We start from the raw sequence: 12205 nt of genomic DNA on the forward strand, positions 1-12205 counted from the left end.
CCTGCTCCCCCTCGAAGTCACAGAGTGCCTCCACAGGGATGGCCTTGAGCGGCGTCTCCCGGCGGTACCTGAGAGGCACCACCTGTTGGCCTCGCTTCTGCAGCCCCCGCACCACATCCTCATACTTGTCCAGCACCTTCTCCTGGTCCTGGAGAAAGTGGGGTGGGGGACCAGGGTGAGACCAACAGCCTTTCCCCTGGTGGGAGGGTGCCGAGTGGGGGCTGGGATCAACAGGCCGGGGCTGTGGAGGGGCCTGTCCAGTGCTGAGGGTGGGCCTGGTATAGAGGGGTCCCCCGCTCCCCTGCCCCAAGCCAGCAGGGTCCTGGGCCATCGCTCACATCCAGCTCCCTCAATAGCAGCTCAATCTGGTACCGGTCCTTGAAGTCAGGGCTGTATTTCTGGTTTAGGTCCAAATCCACCTTGCGCAGCAGCTCCTGAGCGTCCTTCATGTCTTTGTGGAACTAGGGGAGAATGTGGCCCTGTCACAGCCAGGAAACCACTAGAAGCACCTGGGCTTCTGTCTGAGGCTTCAAGCTCATCCCTCAGATGGGCCCCTGTGCTGAACCTGAGGCTCCCTTCGTGGAGACAGTCCCACCCTCCCTGAGCCAGCTCCTTGGGGAGAAGCCAGGTCCTTTCCCACCCATCCATGAGATGCCACCTCTGTGACATGCTTCCTTTCATATACAAGTAAGTTTTGGGTGTCTTTGATTCCGTTCCTCTCTCTGTACTAGGAATACCCAGACTTTATACCTTCTTTCTAAGTTTTGATAATAACCTCCCTTTTATGTTCTCAAAAATTCTCTGTTCCATTCTTTAGTCTATGAACTCTTGGGTCACTGTCCGCTAACCCCTGGCCCAGTGATTTGCCCCTCTCCTGCATGAACCTTCAAGGGGGTGAGAGCGGTGTGTCAGTGACCCCCCTCTCCCCACAGGCCACGCACTTGGGCTGCAGCTATGAACAGCACCTGAAGCCCCCACCGTGCAGCTCAGATAGTGAACGAGGAGGGACATGGGGTCGCCCACATCCAGCTTTCCCCAGACACCTCACTCCTAAGAGTCACCCGCAGCTTGTTAAGAACTCTCATTCCTCTGTAACCAGACAAGCATCCAGCCACAGATGAGTGGATACACGCTGGTCTCTCTGTACAATGGGATATGATTCAGCCATGAAAAGGTGCGAAGCACTGAAAATGATACGACATGGATAAACCCGGAAAACTTGATGCTCAGTGAGACAAGCAAGACACAAAAGGGCGGAGACTGCATGATTCTGCTTATCCTTCACATTCACTCTAGATGTGAAACATCTGGAATAGGCAAGTCCATAGAGACAGCAAGCAGACCAGAGGTGACCAGGGCCGGGGAACAGGAATGGAGACTTACTGCCTAATGGGTAAAGGTTTTTGTTTTTGTTTTGTCTTTTTTTTTGAGATGGAGTCTCTCTCTGTTACCCAGGCTGCAGTGCAGTGGTCCGATTTTGGCTCACTGCAACCTTGCTTCCCAGGTTCAAGCGATTATCCTGCCACAGCCTCCCAAGTAGATGGGATTTCAGGTATGCGCCACCATGCCTGGCTAACTTCTGTATTTTTAGTAGAGATGGTGTTTCATCATATTGGCCAGGCTGGTCTCGAACTCCTGACCTCTGGTGACCCACCTGCCTTGACCTCCCAAAGTGCTGGGATTAGAGGCGTGAGCCACCACGCCCGGCCAGGGTTTCTCTTTGGGGTGATGGAAAGAGTTGGAATAGCTAGTGGTGATGGTTGCATTGTGAAACAATGAATGCCACTGAATTGTACTCTTGAAAATGGCAAATTGGCCAGGCACAGCGGCTCACACCTGTAATCCCAGCACTTTGGGAGGCCTGAGAGGGGAGGATCATCTGAGGTCAGGGATTTGAGACCAACCTAACCAACATGGTGAAACCCCGTCTCTACTAAAAATACAAAAATTAGCCGGGCGTGGTAGTGGGCACTTGTAATCCCAGCTGCTCAGAAGGCTGAGGCAGGAGAATCCCTTGATCTCAGGAGGCAGAAGTAGCAGTGAGCTGAGATGGCACCACTGTACTCCAGCCTGGGTGACAGGGCGAGACTCTCTTAAAAAAAAAAAGACAAATTTTGTTTTATGTATCTGCATGTATATTATAGATTTTGCAAAAATTAAAACCCCTCACACTCATCCCTGGGCCCCATGTGACCTGGGGATCAGACTCTGGCCCCGGTCACCAGGGAGGATGGACAGGGGCCAACAAGCTCGGGACATGTCTGCACATGCCATCAGAAGCATGGGCGCTGGGCACCTGAGATGGCAACACTGCAAGGCTCCTGGATCAAGCAGCACGAGGCCACGCGTGAGCCAAGGAGGCAATGGGCACTCTCAGAGAGTAGTGCCCCTGGTGCTGGGGGTGCTCCTGGAAGAGGCAGGTACCTGGTGGTAGTCCTCCATGTACTTGAGGTGGCTCTCCTCGCAGATGAGCAGGTTCAGGTACTCCTTCCAGTCAGCGTGCACAGCCTCCATGTGTGCCTACCAGCAGAAGAGGGGCTGGTCACCATTGGGCAGGTACCAGAGACGCCAAAGGAGGGACTTCTGGGATACTGGACCGGGGCATGGTGGGGGAGATAGGCATCTGGTTTCTGCCTGAGTGTGGCTTCCATAGAGGTAGCCAGCTTCTGCTCAGGGATAGGAGGAGGACAGAGGCATCACGTTAAGGAGCCAAACAGGGATGTCACGTGCAGACGCCCAGGCTGTGCGGTACACAAGGGGCAAGTGCAGGCTTCGTCTGCCTAAAGTAGTGCCTTCAGCACATCTGCGCAAAGGCACAGTCATGGACTGAATACTGTCCCACCAAATCCATGACCCTGGCTGGGCACGGTGGCTCATGCCTGTAATCCCAGCACTTTGGGATGCTGAGGTGGGTCAATCACCTGAGGTCAGGAGTCCGAGACTAGCCTGGCCAACATGATGAGACCCTGTCTCAACTAAAAATACAAAAAATGGCCGCATGTGGTGGTGTGTGCTTGTAGTCCCAGTTACTTGGGAGGCTGAGGCAGGAGAATCGCTTGAACCCAGGAGGTGGAGGTTGCAGTGAGCCGAGATCACTGCACCACTGCACTCCAGCCTGGGCAACAACGATCAAACTCCATCTCAAAAAAAAAAAAAAAAAAGATGGGACATTATTTGGAATAGGATCTTTTCAGATGTCATTAGTTAAGGATCCTGGAATTAGAGTGAGCCCTAAATCCAGTGACTGGTGTCCTTATGAGAGGACACAGAGAGACATGGGGAGAGAAGGCTGTGTGAAGATGGAGGAAGGGACTGGATTGATGCAGCCATGTGCCAAGGGCTGCTGACAACCTCCAGAAGCCGGAAGAGCAAGGAAGGCACCTGTCCTAGAGCTTCCAGAGGGAATGAGGTCCCGGAGCACCTTGATTTCAGACGTACAGCCCACAGACCTCTGAGAGAATGCATTTCTGTTGTTTAAAGCCACTAAGTTTATGGTTACTTGTTGCAGCAACTCTAGGAAACTAATACAGATCCCACAGGGGCTTCAGAAGTCCAGGAGCTGAGGGCAGAGGTGTCAACGTTTCAGGATAAACGGAGGAGACAGTCAGACAGAGCTAGATGCAGCTTGCAGGACCCCCAGCTCCAGGGTCTGCCCGAGCTCCAGGTGGCCCTCAGGCAGAGGCCGACCAGCAGCCACCCTGGAGGAGCTGTGTGGCCTTGGGGCGCACGCACCTCAATGGAGTTCCTCCCGGGGTGCTCGGCCGCCAGCAGCTGGTCACCCTCGCTGTGCAGTTTGTTAATTCTCTCCTCTTTGGCCTCCAGGTTCCGGTTGATGAAATTCTGCAGTGGGGAACAGGGGAGGAGCCTCAGTGCCCAGCCTGCCAGCCCCATGCTTCTGCCTGGTGGCCCCATGCTCCCTCCAGGGCTGCCTCCTCCCTGGCGCCCAGGCTCCCCATGCCCACCTCATACTGGCGCCGGCGGCTGGGGTAGTCGAGGTTGCGGTCGCTCCAGTCATACTGCATGCGGCCCTTGGCCTGCTGGTCCAGCCAGTACAGCTCGTTGGTGCAGCGCTGCATGTAGTCCTGCAGCGAACTCAGGTGCTGCTGCCGGGCCTGTGATGCCACCTGCAGGAGCCGGCGCAAGGACGGGGCTGCATCCTCAGCCCACTGCCACTGCTTGCTTCCCTCCCCGACTCCCGCAGGGCCCAGCTGGCCTGAGGACAAACCCAGCTTAGCCACTTCCAGGCCAGGCCCCCTTGGACAAGTCACCTGACCCCCTAAAACTCATTCACTCATTCAGCAAATGTTTACTGAGCAACTACTATGCGCCGGACGTGGCTCCAGGCACTTGGGATACAGCAGTGAATGAAACACACAAAACCCTTATGGAATTGACATTTTTGTGAAGGCTGAGTTTACCCATCTGTAAATGGGGATGATGATGGCCCAACCTCAGAGGGCACAGAGATTGGCATATAGTTGGTGCTCAATAAATATCAGTAACTACAGCTTCTACTGTTTATCATGATCATCTTATAGAGGGCTGGAAGGAAAGCACCACTTTATGTCTGAGAAGTGGGGGTGGAAGGGAAAGGAGGGATGTTTGCCTTTTGGTACACGGGGCCCTCCCCAAGCCAGCACTAAGCTAAGAACTTCTGCAACATTAACTCATTTCATCCTCAAAGCGACCCTATGAGACAGGAACACGTAGGAACTCCATTTCACAGAAGAGGAAACTGAGGCTCCCAGAGGCTAAGTAACTCACTCAGTCTCTCACCACCAACACTAAGAGGCAGAGGCGGTGTGGTTCCTAACAGCTACACGAGGCTGCCTCTCTATTCTCTGAGATGTCTGAAACACTGGCAGTGAGGAAGCATTTGCATGACACAATTTTTAAAAGAATACATTCTTTAAAGGTTTGGGAAGGAAAATGGAAAGCTTCTGTATAGAAAGCAGTGGCACCCAGCAGGTATTTAACAGGCAGTACCCCCTGGGGTCTATTAAGGTTTTCCCTGAGCAAACAGGGCAAACCTGGCACCTGCTCAGGACGGGGCTGGGACAGGTCTCTTCCCACCTTAGCCCCTCTCCTGACTGAAGTGTTTACTACACGCCTGTCTTCTTCTTCTTCTTCTTCTTCTTCTTTTTTACTTATTTATTTATTTTTTTAAAGACGGGGTTTCACCATGTTGGTCAGGCTGGTCTTGAACTCTCGACCTCAGGTGATCCGCCCGCCTTGGCCTCCAAAGTGCTTGGATTACAAGTGTGAGCCACCACGCCCGGCCTTCTTTTTTTTTTTTTTTTTTTTTTTTTTTTTTTTTTTTTTTAAGACAGGGTCTTGCTCTGTTTCCCAGGCTGGAGTGGAGTGGCACGATCTCAGCTCACTGCTGCCTCCACCTCCTGGGCTCAAGTGATCCTCCCACCTCAGCCTCCCAAGTAGCTGGAACCACAGGCATGCCATCAAGCCCAGCTAATATTGAAATTTTTTGTAGAGCTGGAGTCTCACTATGTTGCCCAGGCTGGTCTCAAACTCCTGGGCTCAAGGGATCCTCCTGCCTCTGCCTCCCAAAGCACTAGGATTACAGGTGTGAGCCACCACACCCAGCTGCTTATGTCATTTTTAGAAGAATACATCCTTGGCCAGGCAAGGTGGCTCATGTCTGTAATCCCAGCACTTTGGGAGGCTGAGGCAGGCGGATCACAAGGTCAGGAGATCGAGACCATCCTGGCCAACATAGCATAACCCAGTTTCTACTAAAAATACAAAAATTAGCTAGACATGGTGGCTCGTGTCTGTAGTCCCAGCTACTTGGGAGTCTGGGGCAGGAGAATCACTTGAAAACGGGAGGTGAAGTATGCACTGAGCCAAGATGGTGCCACTGCACTCCAGCCTGGTTACAGAATGAGACTCCTCAAAAAACAACAACAAAACAACAACAACAACAACAAAACAACAACAAAAAATATATATCTCCTTGTCCCCCATGACTCTGAGCTTCCCACCCTCTTCCTTCCCCGGAAGCCTTTTCCCCCAGGGAGCTCCTCACCAGCAGTTTCTGGTACTTGGCCCGGAGTTCGCTGTTCTGCTCCTGAGGACAGAGCCAAGGGCACAGGTCAGGGGCAGGATGCAGGTGTGGCCCCCTCCATCCCTGAGTCCCCACCACACCAGCACACGCCTCACCTTGTCCCCATCCTTGGCCAGGTGGGGCCCGATAGCCTTGACCTCGTTGTGGAAGATGTTGTGCTCCTCCACTTGGTGATCCACCAGTGGCAGGTCAGTCCCGAAGCCCTGGCTGCTCAGCTTGTCCTGGCCGGGAAGGCAGAGAAGCAACAGGGAGAGGGTGGGCTGGGGGCTGGGGACGTGCAGCCACCCCAGGAGACTCGGCAGTGGCCATGATGCTGCTCTCTTCATCACAGGACCCCGAGGTGCCACAGGGAGATGCTGGCCACACCTTCAACCCTGACGTTCTGCTTGCGGAGCACTGACCTCCATATTGCCTTTCATCTCACACAGCCTCAGAGGCCTGCAAGGTTACCGTCCCATCTCGCAGATGAGGACACAGGCTGAGTGAACAAGTCACTTGCTCAGGGTCACGCTCATAATGCTGGGGAAGCTGGCCAGGCATGGCGGCTGATGCCTGTCATCCCGGCATTTTGGGAGGCCAAGGCAGGTGGATCACTTGAGCCTAGGAGTTTGAGACCAGCCTGGCCAATGTTGGCAAAAAAATACAAAAAATCAGCCAGGTGTGGTGGCGTGCACCTGTAATCCCAGCTATGTGGGAGGCTGAGGTGGGAGGATCATCTAAGCCTGGGAAGATGAGGCTGCAGTGAGCCGTGATCGTGCCACTGTTCTCCAGCCTGGGCAACAGACTGAGACCTTGTCTTAAAAATAAATAAATAGATGAAAAATAAAATTAGGGAAGCTGAGGCTCGAACCTGGAACACCTAGCTGCAGCGGCTGCCTGCTTCTCTGTGGCGAAGGCACAAAAAAAAACAGAGACTAGCCAGAAGTCTGGCTGCTCCTACCCCAGCCTGTCCACAAAGTGTTGCCAGGACCCCAACATGCCAGGGTTGGAAGGCGGGACCCAGGAGCGGCAGCCAGGTGCAGCTGACAGGCCCCAGAATCTGAATCACCGCTGCTTGAGCTGTGTGACCCTGACTTGGTGCTGCAGTCCTCTGAGCCTCTCTTTTCCCACTGGCACACTGGAAAAACATCGGGACTGGGGATGCTCATTAAATGGTAAGGCTCTCCCTGCACACACACGGCCCCCTCCCTAGCTGAAGCCCTGGAGCCAGCGGCTCCGCCCTGGCCATACCAGCTTCTCCTCCACCAGTGCCGCCCAGTTGACCTGTGGGTCCACTTCCTTCACCGCCAGGCTGTAGATCTGCTTGTGTTTCCCGCGCAGGTTGGTCACGCGTTCCTTTAGCTGACGGATACTGATGGGAAAGAGGTTGCCTGCTTAGTGGGGCTGGTTGGCACTGCCCGTGCCCCAGGAGGGGCTCCCACCCAGACCCCGGCCTCAGTGGCCTGGAAGGACACGGTGACCATGGTCTTGGGTTCTAGACAATCTCTGCATCCTCCCACCCCCTCCCTCCCCTCCTCCCGCCCACTTTCTTTCTTTCTTTCTTTTTTTTTTTTTTTTTGAGACAGAGTCTTGCTCTGTCGTCCAGGCTGGAATGCAGTGGCACAATCTCAGCTCAGGGCAACCTCTGCCTCCCGGGTTCAAGTGATTCTCCTGTCTCAGCCTCCTGAGTAGCTGGGATTACAGGCATATGCCACCTCACCTAGCTAATTCTGTATTTTTAGCAGAGACAGGGTTTCATCATGTTGGCCAGGCTAGTCTCAAACTCCTGACTCAGGATCACCTGACCTCAGGTGATCCGTCCACCTCAGCCTCCCAAAGTGCTGGGATTACAAGCGTGAGCCACCATGGCTGCCCCAACCACTTTCCCTCAATTTTCCTTCCTGAATCAGAGTTTCCTGAGGGCTTACTAGGTGCCCAGAACCATAGAAGGTTCTGGAATAAGCAGGAAGGACCTTGTTTTCTGGAACCTGTCATCCATTAGGGCCCATGGGGTGGTGCATGCCATGCCAAAGACAAGTCTCAGAGGTCATGGGGCACTGAGAGAGCCTGGCCCTTGCTGAGGGTGTGGGGTGTGGGGCATGGGACAAGGGGGACTGATTCATCCATGATCAACTGAATGCCAAGTGAGCCAAGGAAGCCAGGGACAGGGCGCCAGGCAGCGGGAGAGCTAGCTCAAAAGCTCAAAGGTCAGGCTGGTGGCTCCAGAAAAGGGACATCAACTCCCCGAGTCTCCCTTTCCCTAACTGCAAAATACGGTTGTCAAGAAGATCACATGAGCCTCTGGCACGTGCCTGGCACCTAGTTAGCCCTTGATAACCTCTGACTTGGGCTCCCAAATGCTGAACAGGATCCCCAGCCCTGGCCCACAGCCCCCGACCGCTCCCCTGAGACGAGAAGTGGAAGGGACCTACTCCTCGGCGATCATGTCTCCCTGCGGGTGCTTCATGTGCTTGGCGATGGCCGCATCTGCCTCCAGCAGGTAGAGCAGCTTCTCTGAGTCCAAGACCTTCTGCAGGGTCACGTCCCGTTGCTCAGGCTGCCGACCCTCCTGCAGCCGAGCCACGTCCTGTGAGGGTCACAAGAGAGGGGACAATGGACAGGAGCTGAGAGCGGGCACTGTGGCAACGGGAGGGGCGGGATGAGCCCCAGTCAAAGGATGAGCCTCAGGCCCGCCTGTAATCCCAATACTTTGGGAGGCTGAGGTGGGCAGATCACGAGGGGTCAGCAAGATGCTTCCCTTCTTTCCCTTTTTCTTTTTTTTTTTTGAGACCAAGTCTCGCTCTGTCGCCCAGGCTGGAGTGCAGTGGCGCCACGGCTCACTGCAACCTCCGCCCCCTGGGTTCAAATCATTCTCCTGCCTCAGCCTCCCAAGCAGCTGGGATTACAGGTGCCTGCCACCACACTGGGCTAGTTTTTGTATTTTTAGTAGAGATGGGGTTTAACCATCTTGGCCAGGCTGGTCTTGAACTCCTGACCTCTACCCACCTTGGCCTCTGAAAGTGCTGGGATTACAGGTGTGAGCTACCATGCCCAGCCTCCTTCTTTCCCTCTGAGTAACGCCTTCCAGGCTTGTCTAGATAGCACAGTCAGTAGTTCCATCTCTTTGTTGCTAAGTGGCATTTCTCGGTTCACTCTGCAAAGTGGGTATTTTCCTTATGCCCCTTCCAGCCTGTCCTTAAGTACCCAGCAAACAGAGCTCAAGCACCTACTGTATGCCAGGTGTTGGGACACAGCTGTGAACAGGAGAGACATGGCCTCCCTGCCTGGCACTCACAGCCCAGTCTGCGAGACCACCAGGAAGGCCAGTCACAGGATGAGCCTCACAGAGGTGATTACAAGTCCCTCCAGGTCAGTGTTTATGAAAGAAACGCACGAGAGGCGGAACGAGGGGGACCCGCCTCAGCTCTGGTGGTCAGGGAAGCCGCTCTGCGGCAGAGACACAAGCTAAGAACAAAGGATGAAAGGGACAGGTGTTCCAGCCACAGATGGCCTGTGCAAAGGTCCTGAGGCAGGAGAGAGCAAGCTACAACTAAGCTGTGGTGAAAGGCCGCTGTGGATAGAGAGGAAACAGGGCAGGTGGGGGGCCAGAGCACAGAATGGCTGCAAGGAGGGGTCCTGCATAGCTCCACTTGTGCTTAAAGGGGATGCCTCCAGGGGGTCTGTGGGGAGAGTATGTGGGTAGTGAGGCTGTGGGCTGGGAGAGCAGGCAGTGGTCTGTGGCAGCAGCCAGGTGACAGCAAGGTAGCACCAGTGAGAAGGAACAGAGCGGGGGCAGGGGGGAATATCTGGGAGGGGCCATCGATGGTTGCCGATGAGTGCAGGGCTTCTGTTCATTCAGGGAAGAGTGATGAACGGCAGCCAGGACAGCAGGTTTCTCAACACAGTGGGTTAATTCACTGTGTCAATACAGTATTTGAGAAGCCCAGCTGTGAGTCTGCACCATGCTGGGTCCTAGGGATGAGCCCCTGAGTGATCCCCAGTCCCACAGGGGAGGCAGTCACATGTCAGTGAGGGGACTGAGTACAGGTTGGCTGACGCTGGGGCACCCAGAGGTGGCCGCCAATCCCATCCCCTGGCTGGGTCTCAGCATCCCCATCTCTACAATGGGCATAAGGAAAACACCCGCTTTGCGAAGTGAACTGAGAAATACCACTTAGCAACAAAGAGCAGGAACTACGGACCGTGCTCCATGTGAATGAGCCTGAAGAGGTTATTCAAAGGGAAAGAAGCCAGGCAGAGCCCACATGATGTGGGATCCATTTACGTCAAGTGTCCCAAATAGGCAAGTCCAGAGAGACAGAAAGTCTCTGTCTCTTAGTTGTTGCCCAGGGCAGGGCTGGGAAGAGGCATTAACAGTAAATAGGAACAAGAGATCTTGTTCCGGACGAAAATGTGCTGAAACTGATTTATGGGCATGGCTGCACCCCTTGCTAAAGTTACTCAAAATCATTGACTTGTGCACTTGAAATGGGAGGATTTTATAAGTAAACTATGTATCCATAAAGTTGTCTTAAAAAAAGAAAAAGCGGCCAAGTGCGTGCTCACTCCTGTAGTCCCAACACTTTGGGAGGCTGAGGTGGGCAGATCATGGGGTCACGAGATATAGACCCTCCTGGGCAACATGCTGAAACCACATCTCTACTAAAAATACAAAAAAATTAGGTGGGTGTGGTGGTGCCTGTAATCCCAGCTACTCGAGAGGTAGGAGAATCGCTTGAACCTGGGAGGCGGAGGGTCTGGTGAGCCAAGATTGTGCCACTGCACTCCAGCCTGATGACAGAGCTAGATTCCATCTCAAAAAAAGAGAAGAAAGACAGGCAGAAAAAGGAAAAAAAGAAGAAAAATCAGAAATACACAGAGGTGATGTGGTGCAGGTATGAAGTGAACTTGGCTTCCTATTGGAGGAAGAAAACGTGTCGAGTGTCTTTGCCTGGCTAAGTCTGGGAGGGCTGAGGGGTGAACAGGCCTGGCTCCCCAGGGGCTTGGAGGTGAGGCTGATGTCTCCAAAAGCCAGTGGAGGTCAGGCACAGTGGCTCATGACTGTAATCTCAACACTTTGAAAGGCTGAGGCAGGAGGATTGCTTGAGCCCTGGAATGCAAGACCAGCCTAGGCAATATAGGGAGACTTCACTTCTTATAAATTTTTTTTTAAAAATAGCTGGGTGAGATGGTGTGCACCTATAGTCCTAACTACTCAGTAGGCTGGGGCAGGAGAATCATGTGAATCCAGGAGTTCAAGGCTGCAGTGAGCTAAGATTGCACCACTATACTCCAACCTGGGCAGCAGAGCAAGACCCTGTCTCAAACAAACCAACATATCCAAAAAGCCAATAGAACCAGGCATCCCCCAACCCTGGGGTACGCTAGCCAGTTAATTACAACAAAACATCACACTTCTTGGCTTGGAGTGGAATTTTATCCACTCCATTATCACCAGCTTCCCTGAGCTGCAGATCAAAGATTAATTTTGCAAAAGGAGGAAGTCTATCAATCATTGCCTAATTCATGAAGCTGCCAGGTGGGAATGCAAGCGCTCTCAAAACACTGGCTGAGAGAGAAAGAGGACATCTAGCTGAGGGAGGCTGGTGTGCAAAAGTTCAAGGTCAGGCAGAACTGATCGATGCTGAGAGATTGCAATAGGGTTGACCTCTGAGGGATATTAACTGGGGAGATGGCCAGGGAGCTTTCTAGACAGTGTTATCCATCTTGCCCCAGACAATGTAACATGGGTATCTACTGATGCAAAAATTCACCCAGGTGAAGTCTTCAAATGCAGACACTTCTATACAGTTTATATAAATTATACCTTGATAAAAAAGTTTTTAAAGTCATAGGGGCCAGGCGCAGTGGCTCACCCCTACAATCCCAGCACACTGGGGGGCCCAGGCCAGGGGATTGCTTCAGCTCAGGAATTTGAGACCAGCCTGGGACACATAGTGAAATCCTATCTCTAAAAAAAATATAAAAATTAGCCAGGCACAGTAGCATGTGCTTGTAGTCCCAGCTACTTGGGAGGTTGAGAGGGGAGGATGGCTTGAGCCCAGGAGGTTGAGGCTTCAGTGAGCTGTGATCATGCCACTGCATTCTAGCCTGGGCAACAGAAGGAGACTCCATAAAAAAAAA

At 53.3% G+C, this 12205-nt stretch overlaps 1 protein-coding gene across 1 annotated transcript in view; it reads right to left on the bottom strand.

The window, feature by feature from the left end:
- The window catches only part of PPL (periplakin), a 58100-nt gene that overhangs the window by 13614 nt on the left and 32281 nt on the right, over positions 1-12205 (bottom strand). The window contains exons 3-11 of the mRNA XM_037730457.1: positions 8494-8648; positions 7313-7433; positions 6178-6303; positions 6044-6085; positions 3963-4124; positions 3733-3840; positions 2425-2520; positions 339-461; positions 6-148 (exon numbers count right to left, since the gene is read on the bottom strand). Coding sequence (XP_037586385.1) covers positions 6-148; positions 339-461; positions 2425-2520; positions 3733-3840; positions 3963-4124; positions 6044-6085; positions 6178-6303; positions 7313-7433; positions 8494-8648 — 1076 coding nt within the window. The remainder of the gene's footprint in view (positions 1-5; positions 149-338; positions 462-2424; positions 2521-3732; positions 3841-3962; positions 4125-6043; positions 6086-6177; positions 6304-7312; positions 7434-8493; positions 8649-12205) is intronic.

The sequence above is a fragment of the Cebus imitator genome, unplaced genomic scaffold (assembly GCF_001604975.1).
Source record: "Cebus imitator isolate Cc_AM_T3 unplaced genomic scaffold, Cebus_imitator-1.0 Scaffold346, whole genome shotgun sequence".
Lineage (NCBI taxonomy): Eukaryota > Metazoa > Chordata > Mammalia > Primates > Cebidae > Cebus > Cebus imitator.